Source organism: Nesoenas mayeri (genome assembly GCF_963082525.1).
Source record: "Nesoenas mayeri genome assembly, chromosome: 16".
NCBI lineage: Eukaryota > Metazoa > Chordata > Aves > Columbiformes > Columbidae > Nesoenas > Nesoenas mayeri.
In genome coordinates, this window is record NC_137562.1 from 16595814 (window position 1) to 16618505 (window position 22692).

At 45.5% G+C, this 22692-nt stretch overlaps 1 protein-coding gene across 1 annotated transcript; it reads right to left on the reverse strand.

Annotated features, from left to right (window-relative positions):
• Positions 1–10107: 10107 nt before the first annotated feature.
• On the reverse strand, positions 10108–21738 carry LOC308046722 (protein-glutamine gamma-glutamyltransferase E-like; the record flags this gene model as incomplete). Its single annotated transcript, XM_080354722.1, has 13 exons — positions 10108–10255; positions 12137–12270; positions 12480–12637; positions 14287–14592; positions 15873–16118; positions 16590–16693; positions 17570–17705; positions 17870–18047; positions 19517–19645; positions 20143–20261; positions 20814–21056; positions 21363–21567; positions 21733–21738. The coding sequence occupies 13 exons, from the start codon at positions 21736–21738 to the stop codon at positions 10108–10110; spliced, it is 2112 nt and encodes a 703-aa protein (XP_080210848.1).
• Positions 21739–22692: the final 954 nt, after the last annotated feature.

Sequence of the window (22692 nt, forward strand, 5' to 3'; positions counted from 1 at the left end):
CCTCGGCTCACTCTGGCCGGGCTCGGCTCACTCCGGCCGGCCTCGGCTCTCTCCGGCCGCGCTCGGCTCTCTCCGGCCGGCCTCGGCTCTCTCCGGCCGGCCTCGGCTCTCTCCGGTCGGCCTCGGCTCTCTCCGGCCGGGCTCGGCTCGCTCGGTCGGCCTCGGCTCTCTCCGGCCGGCCTCGACTCTCTCCGGCCGGCCTCGGCTCACTCTGGCCGGCCTCGGCTCACTCCGGCCGGCCTCGGCTCTCTCCGGCCGCGCTCGGCTCACTCCGGTCGGCCTCGGCTAACTCCGGCCGGCCTCGCTTTTTTCAGGCCAGCCTCGGTTCTCTCCGGCCGCGCTCGGCTCGCTCCGGCCGGCCTCGGCTCTCTCCGGCCGGCCTCGGCTCTCTCCGGCCGGCCTCGGCTCGCTCCGGCCGGCCTCGGCTAACTCCGGCCGGCCTCGCTTTTTTCCGGCCAGGATCGGTCCTCTCCGGTCGGCCTCGGCTCTTTCCGGTCAGCCTCGGCTCTTTCCGGCCGGGCTCGGCTCTCTCCGGCCGCCCTCGGCTCTCTCCGGTCAGCCTCGGCTCTTTCCGGCCGGGCTCGGCTCTCTCCGGCCGCCCTCGGCTCTCTCCGGTCGGGCTTGGCTCGTTCCGGCTGGCCTCGGTTCTCTCCGGCCGGATTCGCCTCGCTCCGGCCGCACTCGGCTCTCTCCGGCCGGCCTCGACTGTCTCCGGCCGGCCTGGGCTCTCTCCGGCCGGCCTCGGCTCTCTCCGGCCGCGCTCGGCTCTCTCCGGCCGCGCTGGGCTCTCTCCGCCGGGCTCGGCTCTCTCCGGCCGGGCTCGGCTCGCTCCGGCCTGGCTCGGCTCGCTCGGTCGGCCTCGGCTCTCTCCGCCGGGCTCGGCTCTCTCCGGCCGGCCTCGGCTCACTCCGGCCGGCCTCGGCTCTCTCCGGCCGGCCTCGCTTTTTTCCGGCCGCGCTCGGCTCGCTCCGGCCGGCCTCGGCTCTCTCCGGCCGGCCTCGGCTCGCTCGGTCGGCCTCGGCTCGCTACGGCCGGCCTCGGCTCTCTCCAGCCGGCCTCGGCTCTCTCCGGCCGGCCTCGTTTTTTTTCCGGCCGGGCTCGGCTCTCTCCGGCCGGCTTCGCTTTTTTCCGGCCGGCCTCGCCTCGCTCCGGTCGGCCTCGGTTCTCTCCCGCCGCGTTCGGGTCTCTCCGGCCGGCCTCGGCTCTCTCCGCCGGGCTCGGCTCACTACGGCCGGCCTCGGCTAACTCCGGCCGGGCTCGGCTCGCTCCGGTCGGCCTCGGTTCTCTCCGGCCGGCCTCGGCTCGCTCCGGCCGGCCTCGGCTCTCTCCGGCCGCGCTCGGCTCACTCCGGCCGGCCTCGGCTAACTCCGGCCGGCCTCGCTTTTTTCAGGCCAGCCTCGGTTCTCTCCGGCCGCGCTCGGCTCGCTCCGGCCGGCCTCGGCTCTCTCCGGCCGGCCTCGGCTCTCTCCGGCCGGCCTCGGCTCTCTCCGGCTGGCCTCGGCTCTTTCCGGCCGGCCTCGGCTAACTCCGGCCGGCCTCGCTTTTTTCCGGCCAGGATCGGTCCTCTCCGGTCGGCCTCGGCTCTTTCCGGTCAGCCTCGGCTCTTTCCGGCCGGGCTCGACTCTCTCCGGCCGCCCTCGGCTCTCTCCGGTCGGGCTCGGCTCGTTCCGGCCGGCCTCGGCTCTCTCCGGCCGGCCTCGGCTCGCTCCGGCCGTGCTCGGTTCTCTCCGGCCGGCCTCGGCTCTCTCCGGCCGCGCTCGGCTCGCTCGGTCGGCCTCGGCTCGCTACGGCCGGCCTCGGCTCTCTCCAGCCGGGCTCGGCTCTCTCCGGCCGGCCTCGTTTTTTTCCGGCCGGGCTCGGCTGTCTCCGGCCGGCCTCGGCTCTTTCCGGCCGGCCTCGGCTCTCTCCGCCGGGCTCGGCTCTCTCCGGCCGCGCTCGGCTCGCTCGGGCCGGCCTCGGCTCGCTCCGGCCGGGCTCGGCTCGCTCCGGCCGGGCTCGGCTCTCTCCGGCCGGGCTCGGCTCTCTCCGCCGGGCTCGGCTCTCTCCGGCCGGGCTCTGCTCTCTCCGGCCGGCATCGGCTCTCTCCGGCCGGCCTCGGCTCTCTCCGGCCGCGCTCGGTTCTCTCCGGCCGCGCTCGGTTCTCTCCGGCCGGCCTCGCTTTTTTCCGGCCGGCCTCGCTTTTTTCCGGCTGGGCTCGGCTCGCTCCGGCCGGGCTCGACTCTCTCCGGCCGGGCTCGGCTCGCTCCGGCCGCGCTCGGCTCTCTCCGCGGGGCTCGGCTCTCTCCGGCCGGCCTCGCTTTTTTCCGGCCGGGCTCGGCTCTCTCCGCCGGGCTCGACTCTCTCCGGCCGGCCTCGGCTCTCTCGGGCCGGCCTCGGCTCGCTCGGTCGGCCTCGGCTCTCTCCGCCGGCCTCGGCTCTCTCCGGCCGGGCTCGGCTCTCTCGGGCCGGCCTCGGCTCGCTCGGTCGGCCTCGGTTCTCTCCGGCCGGGCTCGGCTCTCTTCGGCCGGGCTCGGCTCTCTCCGGCCGGCCTCGCTTTTTTCCGGCCGGGCTCGGTTCTCTCCGGTCGGGCTCGGCTCGCTCCGGCCGGGCTCGGCTCTATCCGGTCGCGGTCGGTCGCTCCGGCCGGCCTCGGCTCTCTCCGGCCGGGCTCGGCTCTCTCCGGCCGGGCTCGGCTCTCTCCGGCCGGGCTCGGCTCGCTCCGGCCGGCCTCGGCTCGCTCCGGCCGGCCTCGCTGTTTTCCGGCAGGCCTCGCTTTTTTCCGGCCGGGCTCGACTCGCTCCGGCCGGGCTCGGCTCTCTCCGCCGGACTCGGCCTTATTTCTCGGTTCTCTCCGGCACCGATCGGGCATTTCCCATCCGCTCGGTGCTTTCCGGGCCGCCCGGGTGAGTAGCCGGGCGGACGCGGGTGCGCTTCTGTCTCGCGTGGCGGAGGCTGCGTGTGAATCTCTCGCTTTTAATTTCTGCTTTTTTTTTTTTCTTTCTGCTTTTTCGTTGAACTGCTCTTATCCCAACAGGCAACTTTTGCCTTTCGTTTCTTAATCCCGCTCTCCCGCGCGGCCGGCGCAGCCCGCTGGTGGTTTTAGTTGCCGGCTGTGGGGCTGGGGCAAAACTACGACACCCGGAGAAATACTTGCATTTGGCTTGCTAAATTAAAATTTTTGTCTTCTCCAAAAGGCTTTTCATGTGTTCACTTATTCTCGTAACTCTACACTGAACCTGTTCTAATTCATAATTCTTGCTCAGGAAAGATAAACTGAAAGAAAATTCCAAATGAGATCTTGTCATTTGGACAATGTACAATGGCAGTAAGATTTAAATTTGAGTAACTCTTGCACTTTCACAGTTTAAGATTGCATTTGCCTTTTTCAGGGCCATTACCCCTTGTTTCTCGTTCTTTGATTAACGAGTATTGGCATGTTCTTCATGATTTCCAGCTGGTAAGTTTGCCACTGAAATTATTGTTGCTTCTCTCTAAACATGTGGTCTTTTATTATTATACCTTATCCTTTCTCTAGTCTCTAAGTTGTCGAAGTCAGTAATGAACCATTTGATCAGAGTGTTTTTTTCAAATGACTCCTAAGGCTCCACTAGTGGATTTTCTGCAGCTCAGTGCTTTTCCTTTTATCTCTTTTACCTCCCCTGTGCCTTTGTAATTAGTTCTTTACTGATATTACAGTTTATGGATTAATTCCAGTCTTTTGTAGCTTAATGAGTAAGGTCCCATGTGGAGCTGAATCTGCAGACCAGATCTGCCATTTAGCCTTTGCTGAGAAAATAATTTTTCTATTTTCCTTCTGCTCTGACACTTAGTATAGTAGTAACAAGCCCTCAGATTTAACCTGTTCCTGTTTGTCAGCATCAGGGAGCTATTCCGCTCTGCGGAATCTGATTCAGCAGCACCCTCCTTTGAGGATGCTTCCTTTTGTCTGGCAGTGGTCATTGCATCATCTGATAAATCTGGAGGGCTCTTTTGCAAAATCATTATTTTTAAACTGGAACGATGCAGCTTAATTTTTCTCAGTTTTCATCTGAGAACAAGTTGCCTGGTCTCATGAGTATCACTGCTACTCCAGCATTCCAGTCCAAGAGCTGTCAGATATTTCAGTCCCTGCAGTGTAGTTTCCATCAGTTACACCTCAGGTGATCTTTCAGGAGGTTTTGGGAAGGGTTTTCTCTCAGGACTATCTATGCAGAGATAGTCTGAGTTTCTGGACATGCTTCTGTAATTATTCCTGTTTTCTGAGACAGCCTGAGCTAATTAGCAGCTTTTTTTCATCTTGGTTCTTGAGATATTTGTTGGTGACCCTTGACTAATGTATGTTCACAGAAGAAAACAGTGGATTATTTTGGTTACTTTCCTTCATAAACTGTTTAGTCACTTGGCTGGCTAAGAGCTCCCTTAACTCTAGAGTGGTATATTTTAAGGCTAATCTAGGTTTACGGATATTGCTTACTTGCACAATCTGTGCTTAGGAAATTGCATTTCTCCTACAATGTGCTGAGGCTGCGAAAATAAAAAATGGAGCAGCAAGAGATGCCCTTTTTCACCCGTGGTGAAAGATAAGGGAAATGCCCACTAGCCCTCCATCAGTTTTTATTAAGTTGAGCTGTTGTCTGCAGTTAACATCTACAAGAGTGGTCTTGCTTTGATTTAGGTGTGTCAAGGGTTTAGATTGGAGGGTGACGATAAAACCCTGGCAGATGTATTGTTAACCTCCTCTCCCCTCCCTTCCCCCTCTTACCTCTCCTTCTCCCCGCTTCCCACTCAGGAGAGGCAATTTGGAGGGTCCAGGGCTGTCATACACTGAGGACTTACATATTTCCTATACAATGCTGGATGCTGTTTTATCACTGGACAGGTGCAAATCAGTCATTTAATTGTCAGCACCAAATAAAGTGGCCTGTAGCCCCTCTACATTTTCAACATACATATTTTTTAGTATCCCAGAAATGGCTATTAAGACATCTTACTTTTCCTGCTTACCTCCTGATGCCATTTGGCCTACAGTAGGGAAGGATGCTTAGTGAGAGATCATCCGTCTTACATAAATGAACAAGAGGTATTTCAGGACATCAGTTGGAGCTTCTGGCAAAGAAATCAGTCTGACTGAATTTAGCTTGATTGAAAGTGACAACTGGACTACTGGGATTCTTGTTCTAGTGGGCACTACCCTCATGTCATAGAAGAATTCTGGTGACTTAGTGTGCTTGGAGTTCTCTGATGTCAAGTGACCTCCTGCACACATACTGTTATTATGGTCTGAGGTTTAAAACCTGTAAAGTGGCTCTTGCCACCTTAAATGCTAAACTACCTTTTTAGCAAGAAAATGTGGATGTGACCTTTGCAAGATTGTTTTTCCCTTCTATAGTTTGTGTTTATCACCACACTCGAACTTGAGCAATTACACCGTCTTTGGGAGCTCTGAGAGGCCCCGTCCTGTGCGGTTGTATCTGCCAAGGAGACTCCACAGAGAACACCCTGAGCGTTGCAGCCCAGGTTTTGGCAAATGCTCAGGGCAAGTATGTTGGTGAAGATTCTTCCAAGTCACCTTCATTAATGCTGGTATCATCAATACAATGAGACTGGGGGAAGTGTGGGACAGGATTGGGGGGTGTGACCACCACCATTAATGGTAATTTGAAAGAAAACAACAACAACAACAAAGAGTGGCATGGAAGAGGTGGACGAAGGCCTGTGACACCATGCACTCTTCTAGAATGGATCTTCAGACAGGCTTCTGTATAGCATAGCAATAAAATACTACGTCAGATCTGAAACAGTACAGCTGCATATTAAACTATTATTTACATATAACCTTTGGAGAAGAAACAAAAGTAAAATATAACTTACACAAAAAGGTGCCATAATTAAATTCCAGGAAGAAGAAATTGTTTGGTTGTAGTTTAAGACCACAAAGAAGTAATGTAAGCAAGCATTGATGGGCTGGATGAAAGAGAATCTTTAGCAGGAATACGGGACAGCAGTGAACCGCAGTAGGCTGCTGCTTTCCCTGCAAAGCAACATTTTAAGAACTGATTTGGAAGTGTTTGTTTCGTCACCAAATGAGAGAGAACCCTGCTTTGCAATTTCCCACTTCAATAGTCATCTTAATTTTAAACTTCAAAATGCAGAGATATTGCCATTACTGTTTTCCTTTGGTAGGGTTTTAATGCGTGTTTGGATTCCCATCTATAGGCTCCATGCTCACAGCTCCATTAGGATGGATTACATTAATTTTGTTAATGCAAAGCATAACACATCTCTGAAATAGCGTTTTAGAAGTTTTTAACAAGGGTTCAGGTGGACTGCTGCATGGTGCCTTTTGAAGTCGTGGGAATTTTGCTTTTTCTCTCTCCCCCGCCTCCAAGTGTCCTCTGCTGTGCTCAGAAGTTCATCTCAAACAGGTCTTAATACTGGCAACAATAAATCTTCAAAAATGAAGTGCAAGAACAAACTACAATATAAACTTTCCTTCAGATAAGAAATCTGAGCAGATAACTACAGGGCATGTATCTTAAGGCAACAGTCCTGAATAAAGTGCCTGCTGAAGGGAAGCAAATGATATGCAGAACTCACTTGCCATTCCCTCAGCTTATAAGAACTGTATACACCTCCTACTTTGCTCTTCAGGGATGTCCAGATGATATTAATCACAAAAAGAAAAAACCCAGCGATCTTTTTGTGCTGTCAGCTGAAATTTGAAAAAAGGGAGAGGTAGTTAGCAGTTGTTATTAATACCCTTAGACTTGTCAAATGAAGTAACTAGTTCCTATAATGTATGTATGTCTAATGCTAATGTTCCTACTCAATGTGGGTGTAATTATGGGAGGAGATACCAAAATTACTTACTCAGAGGAAATGGGTTCTCTTGAATCCCAAGAGAACAAGAACTTCCTACAAAGGAAAACAGGTGTGCCACGAATAACTTATCTTTAAGTATGAGGAAGTGGGGAGTGTGGCAGGATGTAAAAGCCTTATGAAGGAAAAGGGAGCATTTCCTGATTGTTTAACTTCCAGATTGGTCAATGTCACTTCAGGTTTTATTTAACAACTGTGAGTTGGCTTTATCTCCAATGTCCCCGACTTATGTGAAACTATAAACTCCCACCAGAAACAAGTATCCGTTTACCTGTTTTGTTAGCAGCTCCATACTCCTATTTCAGCAAAAGTTTTATTTAAAAAAAAAACCCAACCAAACTGTTAACCATGACTAGTTTTTATCAGGGCAAACTCCAAGCCAGTCTACAACTGATCATGTTTTAACACTCAGTAAAGACTTAAGAAAAAATTAGTCTGAATTTTAAGTTACAAAGAAAAATAAAAACTGAAAAAGGAGAAATTACACTCCAACAGCTGTTTCTAAGGTGGATGCCCCACCCCTGGAGACATCCCAGGCCAGGCTGGATGGGGCTCTGAGCAACCTGGTCTGGGTGAAGATGTCCCTGCCCATGGCAGCGGCTGGGCTGGATGGCTTTTAAAGGTCCCTTCCAACCCACACTGTTCCATTATTTTACAAAAAAACCCCAAACCAATGCTTCTTGTACCATTTTTAGAAACTTTGTTTTGATACCACAAAGACTAAGAGAGTGCTTACATGACATTCATGCTAGCCCTGTCCTGAAAGAGAAACACTAGAACTTTTCATGCTTGGCAGCAGTATATCTGGTATGGTATATCTCCACTTACATTGTAATTCAAAGGTCCTTCCTCCTCTTGGAAGTTTCCGGGATGTTCAGGCTGTTGAAACTTGTTCTGGGAATCGCCTCAAATGGATTTGGCTGCTGTTCAGAGCTGCTTTAGTTGGTCTTTTTCTCTTTTCCTTAAATCATATTCCTTGGAAACCATAAGAGCCACAAGCCTCTGATGTTACCTGATCTTCACACACAACCCTAGTGACAAACCGCATCAACCAGTTCTCAAGTTCAGGCATTCAGTACTTACAGTGATTGCTTCAGGCGTTACACGTTGCTCCCTCTGGAGCATGACTATTTCTTTTCTTCTTCCTTGCTACTCATGTAAGTAATTAAATCTCAGAACATTTTTCTGTGTGGGCTGCAGTCACCTCCTTTACCTACGTGTACCACATCCACAGTGGTGCTCACCAAGCCACCAGAACCTCTCAGACTGGCCTACGTCCTGAACTGGCACCCGCCAGTCCACACCTTCACCACGGCCAGGCGTCAGCAGCTGCTTTTGTAACCCCTTTGGAATGAAGCAGTTATGGTTCCTAAGTGACTAATGACTTCATATTGTCGTGGGTGTTTTTCCTAGCTCAGTTCTACCCACTCATTGTCCAAAATGATTCAAAATATTTTGTTCCTCCTTTTCCCTTGCTTCAGAGACTTGTAGTGCTGGTTGCTAACTTTCAGAGGAAAACATACTTTTATTTCATTCATCTGCTTAATAATTTTGCCTGTTGTTCAAGTATTGCACTGTCCTATCCTCAGGGTAACCCTCTTGCACTTTGCACTTTGCTGCTGCTCTTTACTAGAAAGAGATCAGTGTAACTTCCACAAAAAATGTTGCAGAATTCCTTTTGTGAGTCTATTTCCAAGTAGGGACACATTTAATTAGACACCCTAACTTCCTGCGCTCTGAAGTGTTGCAGGGGAAGGGTGTTGCCGTCCTTTTAGTTCCCCTAGAGGTGCAATTTACAAGCTTCTCTCATTTCTGTTCCTGCAGTTCGCTTGACTTTAGTGTAGTCTTGGTGGTTTTCACGCATACATGAGATGTAAAAGCGAGTCATTAAGGGCATATCCACATTCTAAATCCAAGGCTATGCTTGAGCTTCTGTTGTTTGGTCTCTGTGATAAGAGCTTTTGGCTTTTGTGACCCTTGAGGAACATCAGAAGAAAAAGAGAGGGTTCCACTGTGGGCTACTTGTGTGGCCTGTCTGTAGCTCATCTCGTTGTATGTCCAGTACGGTCTCGTTCTGCGACACCATGTGACTGGCAGTGGAAAACTGGGTGGCTGCGAGCGCCCTCCTAAAGCGACTTTGCACACTATAAAGACAAAAGGAGTTTATAGCCCCTGAGCTTGGGCTGCTCTTGTCACAGTGAGGAGTCCCTGGGGCAAGTCACAGGTACCCTGTGCTGGAAGCGGGGGCGCAGAGTGGACTCCGGACACTTGTTAAGATTTTAATGTCTTCCTGGCCCAGCAGTCCAAAGTTCAGTAGATCAGTAGCTGACTTTCCATTCACTTCATCTACACTGATCATTTTCAGTCGGAGATTGACCTACTGCTGTACAAGTATTGGCCATAAACCAAGTCACTCACTGGACTACACCTAGTTCACTTGTTTTTGGAACTCAGCTTTTGGCCTGTACCTATCCCCCTGTAAAGGGTTTAAGTAAGATTTACTAAATTTGAACTCTGAAAGATGATTCCTGACATAAAATCTATAGTGAGGAATTCCTAACTCTTCTCAAGTTAAAATACCCTTAGAGTTGAGATTACCTTCACTTCGATTCCCAAAGACGACTTTCAGCAAGTACAAAGTACCAGCATGGAAAAATACAATGTCTGTTGAGCTGAGCAGTTATCTCAACGCGTTTGTCAAATGGCTCTCAAACCGGACACTACTAAAATTCCTTTTGGAAGGTTTGTATGTCTCATTTGCTCACTGTGATTTACTAAAAGAGAAAAATGTCAAGACAGACTTTGCAGCAAAAAAGACAAAGTTAAATTCTATAAATCCTGCAACTCATCCTGGCAGCTTTCTAGTATATATGGTTGTGTAACAAGAAACACCGCTTTGAAAGTCTGCTGTATAAGGCTTCAAATGTGTAAAAATCAGTTCATTAATGTTTGTGTAGAGACAGAAAGAAAGATTTCCAAAGAAAACCAGATGAAAGTCAGTCTCTGAATAGAAGGTAAGATGCTCTTTTTAATAACATGGACATGCACAACAGTAAATGAAGAATCAACTATTCCTCAGTTTGTTTAAAATTACAACGTAAAACATTAATGATATGATGTTGATAACCCCTTATTACAGGAAGTGAGGATTTTGTTTTGCTGATTTTCTCATTGTCTTCCTATACAAGATTTCTTACGACGATTTGTTCAATTTGTACATGCACAGAACAATAATTGTATATCTTCCTGTTAGTCAATCACGTTTACCATCTTAAAGGCCTTGATATCTGCAAATTTATCACAGGAGAAATTAACAAGTAGATGTTTGGGACCCGTCTCAAAAGGGATGAGTTTAAACTTCGTACTGGATTTCTCGCTGGCTTTCAGCGGTGGCACACTAGAAATAGGAAACAAAAGGAAAAACACAAGCTGAAAACAGGTTTACGCATCATGCTTGAGTTTCACTAACCATCTCCCATCTTAAGGAAGAATTCTTATCAGCTCAGTGTAGGATGACCATGAAAAGACCATACAGGACCTGGCTATCTGCTAGGTATTTAGTCAAACCCGTGCGTTGAGATCCCTTATAAATACATTGTGCCGTGATCCAGATGAGCACACAAAATGGGACACACTAGTGTCATACAAGTTAAGACTTCATGCAGAACAAATGGTGTAAAACACATAAGTGAATTATTAAAAAAGAATAATCTGAGACCATGAAGAATGTTAATACATACTTCTGAATTACAATAGATTATAGCACCATTAAAACCAGTGTTTACACAGCAGGAAATGCCAAATGGAAATGAAAATATTTCATATCAGTATATTTTGTAATTCTTGGAAACTCATATTTATGGTTTTCCCAAACAGCCTTACTGTGTCATATTGTCTTGTCTTGCCTGAGGATAAAGTTGTAAGCAATAGACAGCATGGGGTTGCTAAATTCTCTCAGGAGGGCCTATGAATTATGGCGCAGATCATTCCTAGTTGCTCAAGTGCAAATGGCAATGTTAAGTTGCTGTGTATGTTTCTTTGTGTGTATGCATTCAGTTAAAGATCACGCTCCCATATCCAGAAATAACGGCATATGTCGAAATTCGTGTGCAATTTTGTATATGTACAAAGTAGGGGGCAGCCTGAAAATATAAGCTTTCTGTTTCACTTGTGAAGGAAAAATAGCAGGACAAGATACAATATCATCAAAGCATAAAAATAGGAACCTGGGATCTGTAGTGAAAGGAACCTACTTTATTCCAGTCTTCCCATTCACCAGCTCAATACCTTTTAATACTTTTTTGACTCTGTTTATTAATCTCATAATTATTTTGTAGACTTCTGAAAGTAGAGCTTGAAAATCAGTGGGCTTGTTGGTTGTTGTTTGTTTTTGTGTTTGGTTTTGTTTTGTTTTTTTAATTAAAAAACTCAAACAAAACCAAACTTTTACTGTAATATTCACCATTTTTCCTGTTCTCTTCCTGCCTGCCTCATGGATTTCAGCTCTGTTCAAGTTCCAGGCCTTAGTAAGGTAAATTCAGTCATCTAAGCAGTAGCTGTTGGTCATGGTTTAGTCTGTTCTTTAAAAGCTGTCCTCCTTAGTCGTGCTTTACTGTGTCTGGAATAGCTATGCATGGAGCATACTTGGGATTGTACTTCTCAGAGGTACCACCCTTTGAGATCACAACCCGTGTCTAAACGATCTGTGTTCATTTTTGTTCCCAAAGCTAGGACACTGATACATCTTCTTTTTACATTTATCTCTGTCCGTTTGATGTAAACGCAAATTGTTTGAACATCCAGATTGGTACCCACAGTCCATTGAATAAAGTGAAAAAAAAAATCCCAGTCAATATATGCTATAATTCGGGAATAGTATGGACAGAAACAGTCATGTATCCTGTTGTTAGCCCTGTGATTAGAACAAGAAGGTTCGACCCATCTGGCAGCATAGACAGCCTCAGCAAAATTTACTGCATGGGTAAGCATATATTTTTTGCTGGAACTGTGGGCTCCTGCTAGATAGGCAGGAAAACAGGTTCTGTCCAATTATAACAGCAATTATTTGCCGTCCCAAACTATGGAGCCCAAGCCTAGGTTAGATGAAAAGCTGTTTCAAAGCTGTGTGCTTCATTGTGAGATGTTACATTGACTGGCTTCCCAAGCTACAGCAAGAAGAAAATGCTCTCTTATGCCGCTCTTTGGTTCTGGGTCATCCATGCCTACATTCTTGCTCATGTATCTTTAATAGCAGGAAGGAGACATTTCTTGTACTTACTCTATCTCAAGGATTCCTCTGAGCAAGTCATTGCCTTCTACCTGCAGCACACAGTCCGTCACTTCCGTTTCAATAGGATTGGTAAATATCACTTCTACATCTACTTCTTTATTCACTTTTGCTTCACCAAGTACCTGTGCAAAGAAAATGCTTGAAAGGTCAGGTTCTCCGTATTCTTTTCTATCCAAGCCTTCTCAGTAATCAGAACAGGAGATTTTATGAGATGCTATGATGGATCATGGCAGGATATGAACAGAACGTCTTTCAGGGAAGAAAGTGCTTATAAGAGCTCATTTTCCTCTTTCTCTGCCACTGCAGTTAGAGCAAAGAGACAGCAATTTACCTGTATATCAATGGCAGGGTTGTCCAGGGTGATGTCTCTTTGTACTAGCACTTGAATTCCACCTTCTACGTGACATAAAGCTGTTACCTGGATTGTGTTGTCTGTAGTTAACTGCTGTTGATATTCAGTATATGGTATCCTAATGGGAAATTGTTTCTCTGTAGAAAAAAAAGGGAATTGATACATGTTTGTATAAGCCCACTGAGTTTCATACCTAACATTAGTATTTTCCTTTTATGCTGTGTCTGGGACTAGGAACGTCTTCAACCGTTCCTCCCAAGCTCAATTCATGCAAATCTCTCAGTTTGCTATAGAGAGAAAGTGATTACTTCTGTGTTAGCCCTTTACCACTCCCTACTACTGTATTGCCTGGCATGTTTTCTTCCCAGTTGCTCTGAAAGATGAGACAGCTGGAGTCTAAGGAGTTTACCAGTGCCACTCCATTTGTTGTGGGACATGCTCTGATAGGCCTCATCACTCCTGTTTGCTCATGATTTACTGGAGGAGCTGAATGACTTCTTTACATTTCTTTTATCTTTCTTGTCCTGTCTGCTTTCTATTACTGTGTGCTTTTACAGTGGTTTCCATGCTGTAACACAAATCTGGATGGGAAGGGATCTCATCTGTCTCTGAATCCAGGCAATTCCACATTTGTGGCCATTTGTACAATAAACATGAAGTTCAGAAGAACTGTAGAGTAGTTATGCTGTGTGAAACACTGTAAGCCATAAAGTGCTTTCCAGCATTATACAGCAGATGGAAAACCCAAGAAAAGATGACGAGTCACCAGTGCAAAGTCCCACAAAAGTAAGCAATAAAATAGGGGCAAAGTGGATTTCCTGGATTCCTTCAGTAGCAATAGATTTGTTAACTACAAATCCTGGCAAATCGAGCATACCTCCAGAAGAGGGCAAAAACCTCTTCACATGGTCCCTGCCATCAAACGTGGCGAGGAACCTCCGTGCTGACTATAAGTTCAGCCGGTGGTTTAGCACAGGCTGTGTGAGCCTGACGCACCGCGGAGTGCCGCTGTGACTGCAGTGCCATTAGGCAGGCAAACTTGTCTTCTCTGAGAGCCCAATTCCTAATGCTTTAGAGGAAGCTGCGAGATCCCAACTCCAGAAGTCAAATTACAGATTAAACAAATGAAACGTTATTTGTGCTTCTCACTAGTGACTCAAAGCCTAAGTTTAATACAATATAGTATCAGTTGTGAATCAGTGATCTTTCTGTTCACTTTAGAGATGCTGATATATCTATTTTCCCAAGCTCCTGACAATAACGTAGTTTCATCTTTCCAACAATATTCAGATTTAGGTAGAGAATTTCTTCTATAAGGCTATCAAACTCCATCTGAAAAAAAAAATTGAAAATCATAGATCCTTGCTCCTCAGCTGTTCTTCAATACACACTTTCTTTTCTGTGCAGCTTAGCAGGCTATTTCAACTGTTTCCATTCTTCACACTTTAATTCCATCCTAATGTGCTGATGGATTAGATTTCTTGTTTTCTGCTGTTAGCCGTGTCCTGTTACCTTTCAGTAAGGCCCCTTGTAATTGACCAGAATACATTTAGTTGGAGTTGATTTCTATGCTTGTATGTTGTCCTTTTTTAAATGCAAATTTTGTTAAATGAAACTTCATGTTTACTCACCATCTTCTTTTCAATCTTGAGATACATTTTCCAAAATGTGAATGGTACTTAAGGAAATGATGGTGTTAAACATGCCTTTTAAATACCAGCTTCAAGTGCCTGTTTACTGATAACAGAGTTGTACAATTATTATTACAACTTATTTGAAAAATTACCTTCCTTAGGAGACAGAGTGACAGATATAGAGTCCTTCCAGATCTCATGAATCGGTCTTCTAGTGTACACAGTGCTCCAAGCAGTCATATTTACATTAACAGCCTTAGCATCAGACTGTAAGTTTGCAAGAATCAGAATTAGATTGAGATCTTTGCCAACTTCTAAAAGGCCATCCACCTTGAACTTCCCTGAGATATCAGGCTTTTGATCAGTTTCCTGAGGTGTTGGTGCTGTAGGATCAAATTTGTCCTCAAGTCCCAGCTTCTTACGGGCTTTTTTAAAAATTTCTCTTTCTTTTCTAGAGCCTGTCAGAGAGAACCATGAAAATTATCCTCAACAGTTAACATGCATCTCTTATTGTACGTGACTGCCAGAGACAAGCCAGCAGAACATAGTGACTCTGCCTGTAGATGAACAGAGCCTCAGTTTTCCACAGCCATGCCTGATTTTCTGCATCTGTACTCAGTAATGTCACTGCCCTTCTATGGCATTTTTTCTAACACAAAAATCATAAGTCCAAAGTTTCTCACTCTTCTTATTCCTATCCCTTTTTGCGGTTGTAATATTTAGAACTACAAATTCTAACTAATACACATAAGGCCCCTAATATAAGGGACGGCTGACAGCACCATGCGGTGGGTGACTCTGGCTAGCAGCCAAGCAGCCCCCCAGCCTCTCACTCTCAGTTCCTGCAAGACGGTAGAAAACAGAAAGAAGATGAGAAGACTCATGGGTCAGGGTAATAATGGAATGGCAGTTCAACCAGGTAAGCAAAACCTGCGCACGAACAACACAAAAAGAGACGTGCATTCACATCGGCAGGCAGATGTCTGGCCGCTTCCTGGAAGGCGGGGCCTCAACACGTGTGGCAGTTGCTTGGGAACACATACGCCAAAACCAGAAACATCCCTCGCCCCTTTCCTCTGCCTTTTGCTGAGCTTCTATTGCTGAGCACAAAGTCACAGAATCATAGAATCGTTTTGGATGGAAAAGACCTTTAAGATCGAGTCCCACCATGAAGCTGACATTGCCAAGTCCACCCAACACTGCCATGGTGTGCAATATCCATTTGGTCAGTTTGTAATTTTTGGTCAGTTTGTAATTTTTGGTCAGATTGTAATTTTTTTTTCTGCATTATCAGACTCGAAAGTCTGATGAGTTTACATGCTGTTTGACTGCTTGAAAGAGTAGCTTTTCTTGGACCTAAGTGTTGATTTAGCTCATGTGTCTGTAATAGGCCTTTTGTCCGACTGTCAAACAGCCAGGCTGCGGACTCTCCCTGAGCGGCGGCGGTCAGTGTGCATTAGCAGTAGGCAGGCAGAATGGCGAATGCTTTTCTCGGAGATACTTGGACTTGCCATATTTAGGTCCCACAAAGCGGGTCCATATTAGAAAGGGCAAGGCAGTATATTTTACTCTTTGCATTCTCTTCCCTTTTCTGTTAGAGCCGAATAAACCAAGTATAAGTTTTACTCCTACCTTGTAGATGCCCAAAGTTGCCTACTAGGAGACTCATATTCTGAAGTTTATATACCTTTTGGAATGAAGCAGCTATGTAACCAGGAGAACCAGTGTTTTTATTTACCTTCTTCATATTTATAATCATTGGTGATATCCACACGATCATCTCTACCAACTGCCTTTGTGCTGATGAATTGGCCAATTGTGGTAGACTTAGAGAATATCAATGTTTTCTTTCCAGTTGTGAGGTCATAATTCCAGTACATACAGTCAGCATTCACTTCTGCAAATACGAATGGGCAGTCGTAGTCCAGATCTACATCTCCTTCTTTGATGGCGTTCCGTGAGGCAGGACCACACTGATAAATTCCTACGGCATCAAGAAAAAATAATTTAGACCTCATCAGCTCTTTGACGTTAAGCAGATTATTAGACAGATCTTTATCAATGACTCCCAAATTGCCTAGTGCTCTTGTCCCACTCTGGCCCTTTTTTCCACGCAGCCCCTCATACCAGGCCAATTGTCAATGTATCTTGTGCATTTTCTGAAGGTACACTTTATTTATTTTACACTATCCCTTGATTTTCAATAGCTCTGGATACCTACATTGGAAATAAAAGAATTGCCGCAAAAGACTGCTCCTGGAATTCTAGTTTTGTTTCTTGGCATCTGCAGCTTATCTGAGGCTTTTCTAATACGATGAAGTATTTTCTTCTGCCACTCTATTTCTGAGCAGGATGAAAAAGCACTTTTACAATAGTTTTACCTTTTTTCCTCTCTCTCTGAAAATGACTGACTTTATAATTTTTCAACATTATTCCTGAAATAAAATCTGTGTACCTCCACTTTCTTCTTGGGGAGTTGCATCCAGAACTTGCCATCCACTATATGAGGGGCCCAAGTCACTGCGGGAAAACCAGCTTTCATTCCAGACGTGGAAATTCCTGCATGCAGGAGTGAACAAAGTGAGCTACTATTATGTGTTTCTAAATTCCTTATATCCAGTAATCAGCCGTGTTAGTTAAATGCATTAAATGCCTCAATTTGAATAGGTTCTTACCTGAGACTGACCATTTTCGCTCTGATACTGACTATATTATCTAGGTGGGAGCTGAGGTTTGCATTGTGGAACAGACATAAATGCTCAAGGACAGAAAGCAAATTTGTAAAATAATATTTTTCTGGTTGTCTCCAGAAGTTCTGAGTGCGTGCACTGCCTTAGTTTTAGCTGTTTACCTTATAGCACAATGCTACAGTTATCGCTTGTTTTTAGAATGGGTCCAGAACAAGCAGGGGAGTAAAGAAGGCAACAAGTGAAGCACTGCATCTATTTTTTGCTGAATGCAGGCTTGTCTGAATTGCGTTTGATGCTTAATAGTGGCAACAGTTGAACTGTTTTCACTGCAAATGATGTCTCTGCAAAAAACGAGAAAAGGCAGGGAAGCTGGTTCTGTTGAACTTTTACAGTTTAACGTGATCTGGTTTTGAAGAATCATTCCAAATTAAGTCAAGTCTCGCTGTTTGATATTTCCAGTGTAATATCACAAATTTTCAGTCATCTGTGGCATCGTAACTGTAACTTTGCCTGCCCTGGCTTCAATTTGCTGTTGTAACTCACATCATCATTCTCTGTGAGAAAGAGCCAAATTACCAACTTTTGTAGTATTCTGCAGTATTTTTTAATTGCTCCTGTGTGTGTAGTTGTTTTTAAGGCATTTTTTAAGAAGGTAACAAAGCATTTGTCATTAGAATCTATACTGTGCACCTGAAAACTCTCTAGGCATCGGTAGGTCCCGCTATTCAATGTCGTAGAGCCTTACCATATGCTGTCAGCCGCCCTGTCCAAGTGATTTCCAGAAGCATCATAAAACTCATCCACACGCAGATTTCCGTCTGCATCGTGGGCAGAGCTGAAGTTCGTAATTGTACGAGTGGGAATTCCCAGACATCTAAGCACTGAAGAGCAAATAGAGAACCATAGTTAGGAAGCAGTATTTCTAGAATATGAAATTTCATATAAGATACTAATATCTTGATAGACTTTCATGTAGGAAGTAGTATTCGTACTTCTTTTAACAGAATCTGCACAGTGTCAGTTAAGTGCATGACATAAAACATACCTGTAGTCAATACAGCTGCAAAAACCCAGCATTGTCCATATCTGACTGGTTTGAATCCTGATTTCTTCCAGTTTTGCAGGATTTCACCACTTCCGGTCCAGCTGCTCGGACTTTTCCCACCCTCATAATTTCCACTCCAGTTTCCTAGCAGCACCCCTTGATCGTCATTGGCGTTGACCTGTAAAAATATTGACTAAATTTACGAGGAGATAAATTAACAGTTTACAGCAGATGTAGTAGTGGCAGGGGTTTGGGCAGGAGAAAATCCTTGAATGACATTCTAGTGGATGAAAGTCACTGCTTCATGCAGGTGGCCTTCAGGAAGAAGCCTTAGCTTTTCAGGGAAGTGAAATATGAGTCCTCTTAATAAATGGAGAACATTTAAACACTGTTTCTCCCACCCAAGCACAGTAGCACCAGGCAAGAAGGGAAATGCCAGTTTTCAGTGAACCTTCCTGACATGAGGTGACAACTTCACCACTCTATGATTGAATGGCATCATGAAAGCATATAATGCGGCTGAACTTTCGGAATGTGCCCGGATCATGATGTAGCGAGCCCTCACCAATTTTACATTGAATTAGGGGAAGTGGCTAACACATAAAATGGGGCACAGTCACCCTGAAAATCTTGCGTACTGTGTCAACAGAAACCTCATAAAGTTCAGGAAGAAAAGGTGTAGATTTCAGAACCTGGGACAGAATAACCCTGTGCGTTGGAGCAGGCTGGGAAGCAGCTGGCTGAGCAGCAGCTTGTCTGAAAGAGGAGTTACAGCAAATGCCAGATTGAATTTGAGCCAGCTATGCACTCCCATCATAAAGGAAGAGCCCATGCTAGGCTACATTGGGAAAAGTGGGATCAGGAGGTTGAGGGAAGCTGTTAACACTCTTTAATTGTCCTTAGCAAGGCTGTGCCAGGAATCCTGTCTCTAGTTTCAAGTCCCTCAGTTCAAGAGGATGTTGGGACACTGAAGAGGGCCCAGGAGGGACCACCAAGATGGTCAGGGGCCCTGGAGCTCACAGTCTACAAGCAGAAGTTGAGAGTGCTCAGCTAGTTCAGTCTGGTTAAGAAATGGATAAGTGGAATGTAGTAGCAGCTTACAACTACTTGAATGGAATATACTAACTTGTCAGAGTCCAACTTTGTTCTGACAGGTTATATAATGATGCAACAGCAGAAACTTGTAGCTTGGGAAAATCGTATTTGACATAAGAGAAAAATTCCTCACTAAGAGGGTAGTGCAGATCTGGACTCGTCACCCAGAGAGCCAGTGGAGCCTCCATCCGTGGGGATTTTCAAGGCAGTCTGACAAATCCGTGGCAGAGCTGACCTAGTGCCACCATAGTTCCACTTCAAATGGGAGGCTGGGCTAAAGACCTCCAAGGAACTGGTCCTCAGCATGCCACCCCATGTTCTGTACTTTCAGTTTGACTGCTGGATATCAAAGTAGTAAGTATCAGAGATACCACAGATGAGATAAATCTAGCAAGCTCAAATCAGATGGGCACCTAGGTGTTTCTCTGGCCCAGGTTTCTGGTGCATGCGAGCGGTGGCCTAAAATTTTCGGAGAAGTGTCTTCGTGCTTACTATCAATAACTGCTTTAAAAGAACAGTTAGTAGTTTGGACTTTTTGAACGTGTTGCTTACCATTGCACTGAGAACGCGGCCCAGATATTTGGGGTCATTGCGGTGAGATACATCTGTGGCAGGATCCTGACGATAGTTTAAGCTTCGATCCAGCATGGAAAGGCAAATATTGAGAATATCTCCTTGAAACTGTGTTACAGAAATAAGTTAGTGTTTGGAAACACAGATTACCAAAAATCAGTAGGGCCATGTTAGGTGTTTTTTGTTTATTTGTTTGAATCACCAAACTAAGCGCTGCAGCTCAACCAGGAATTACCATATAAAAATGCAGTGTCAACAAACTGAAGATTAGAACTCAAAATGCTTTTCAAAGCTTGGCATCTGTGGACTTAAGGCCAGGATTTTGCCTCTGAGCATCACTACGGTACTTCACTACCCAGCAGACACTACAGTTTCTGCTGGCTGCACCTCGGAGTCCTAGGTCATATCACTGACTAGCCAATTACAAATCCTCGTATTAATCAGTATAACAGGGCTTGGCACAAGTTGTGATTTCAGTATCAGACTCATGCTCTACAGAGGTATATGACTGCAATGAGCTGGAAAAAGCAAACAATCCCTAGTCATCCAGTTCATACGACAGCCAGAGCACAAAACACTGTGTGGTGTTTCAGTGCCGCATTTACCTGGCCGAAATTCCATCCAAAGCTGCTGATACGATTTTTATTGCCCGCAAAAATGATGCCAAATTCTTCTAGCACATATTCTTCACACTCAGCCTTGTTAGGCATGAACACGTCATCACCTGAAAAGTCAAAACAGGTATGTACAACCACAGCAGGCAAAATAAAACCAAACCTCAGGAGTCTTGGTCTCCATCAGTAAGAATGCTTCCAGATATCCACCCTTTGCTGTTCTTGCTGCTATAAACAGATCCTGAAACTTGGGATTTCCTATAATTAGAGAAAGAGGTGGGGAGTGTCTAAGTGAAAACAGAGGTATGACACTGTCAGATCTGGGAGAAGAGGGCAGCTGGTAGATACGTGTCTTTCCTTGGTTCTGCAGAGACCAGACATTCTTCTAAACTCGTGCAGAAGTAGGGAAGCTTTGGCAAAAGCGAATCTTAATCTGTTTAAGCAGAACTTAATCTTTTAGGGCAAGGAACTGTCCAGAAAGTACATGATACAGAACTGATTTTATGCACCAGAAGGTCCTAAGAAAGTTAAACCCTTTTCTGACTGTTACATTATGTGGTGAATGCTCAGCCCCTGTGTTAAAAAAGTACAGATCAAATGGAGAAGCTTCAAATGCTAATGAAGCTACAAGCAACTTAGTTCTTTCAGAACTAATTTCATACCTGAAGACCAAGGGTTAAAGAGCAAAACAAAAGTGCCGAGGCTTGCTGGAGAGGAGGTACCACTCAGAGTACTTTGAACACTCAGCTTGTAACGTCCAATGACAGCATCAGGTGGGCTGGAAATGGAGATGCTCACGGAGTTGGAACTGGTGGACTGTAGAACTGCACTCCAGCTGTCCTTGCTCAATGTGCTGGAGATACCAAATGTAGCCTGGGTCTTAGCCAGCTTTGAGGGTTTTGGACCTTTTAAGGAAAATAACAATTTTTTCCCAAGCTTGCTAAAATACAGATTTATTTGTCAACAAACTCAGCAGAGATATAATCCTCCCCTCAGTTGGATTTGTGCCATATGTTGGAAACTGACCGAAGCTATCATTGCTAGCAAAGACGGGAGCAGTACAACAAACGCATCAAATGGTTCCATGGCTGTGTGAACCAGCATGTTGACTCTGAGGTATTATCTTGCTGCCCTGACATCAATGCATATCAGGCCAAAAGAATGCTACATGGCAGCATTACTCTTTGTGTGAAAGAAGTTGGGAGCCATACCTGTTTCTGCGATGAATATTAAGTTTTGCTCAGGCTGTTCTGTTCCATTGAAGGAGACAATGAAGGCCTGTCCTCTCCTCACAATCAACTCTTTGCTAGAAAATTTACTTGTGTGGTGATCTCTTGCATTTTCTTTCAGGTGCCAGTTGGTACTTGACCGCGTTGCAGCTATGAAGAAGTGAAAAGAGGAAGAAAACTTGAGGGTCTGTCCAAGGAGGAAGGATCGCAGACACACTCTCAAGAACTGTGTGTTACTTTCTACAGGTAACTAGTACCCATATGAGGTTTCCACCAAATCTAGAAATAATTTATTTGTGAGCTTTGTTTTGTTTTGAGAGACTCCACCTTGCATAGACTGTTAAGAGATTACCTGCATGATTAGATATAGAAGGATTAGTATATCTGGTACTAAAGAAAAATCAGAAAGGCGTCGAAAAGGAGGGAACCCTGAGCAAATTGAATCTTTTTGAGTTCCTTGGGTAAAGAATCTGTCTGAACTCCGTTAATTCTTTCAGGGTGTCATCCATTCCAAGAGATGGTGTTATACTAAGAGAAGCAGAGCCTCACTGCTTCTGGATAAGAAATAAAGAAACCTGACTGAGCTGAGAAACACTTCTGGATTTCAAACCATGACGTGTGATCTCTAGCCCCATTTACATGTCCGATATAACTGAAAGGTGCTATCTTTTGGGGGCACCTAGGAAAAATATGTTGATGGACACTGAGCTATCATTTGGCATTGAGAGACATGGCAGAATTGGAGAGACATCATTACTAAAATCATATATGTGAAATAATATATTGCAGAAAGCTCTTGCATGTGAGCTATGGCTTCACTCAGAGGCGAAAGAATAAGCATCTGATATTGGTTTGGCTCTGGCACCAGAGCCTACGGAGTGTTCTCTAGTAGAAGACAGCTTGGTGGTTTAAATTAAGTGCAGAAGTAACAGAGGTTGGGTTTTTTTTGGTTTTTTTTTTTGTTTTTGTTTTTTTTTTTGTTTTTGTTTTTTTTTGTTTTTGTTTTTTTCCCCCTAAGGACACTGTGAGCTTTTTGAAGATATTTTTATTATTCTCTATTGCCCACTCCCCAAAGAGGGAGAATAGGAAAGAGTAAGAGTGTAGTCCTTAGTAGTGGAACACAGCTACCAAAAAATCACTATTCCATGTTCAACCAGATTTATTAGTGTTAAGATTTTTTTACAGCATTATCTTAAGCTTATCAAGCTTAGGTAAGGCTTGAAATAACTACATTAAGAGTTTTAGCGATGTTCAAATCAGGAGAATGTTTTATTACGGTATTGAGGTGAGCAGCAAGTACTTTGATTTTTCA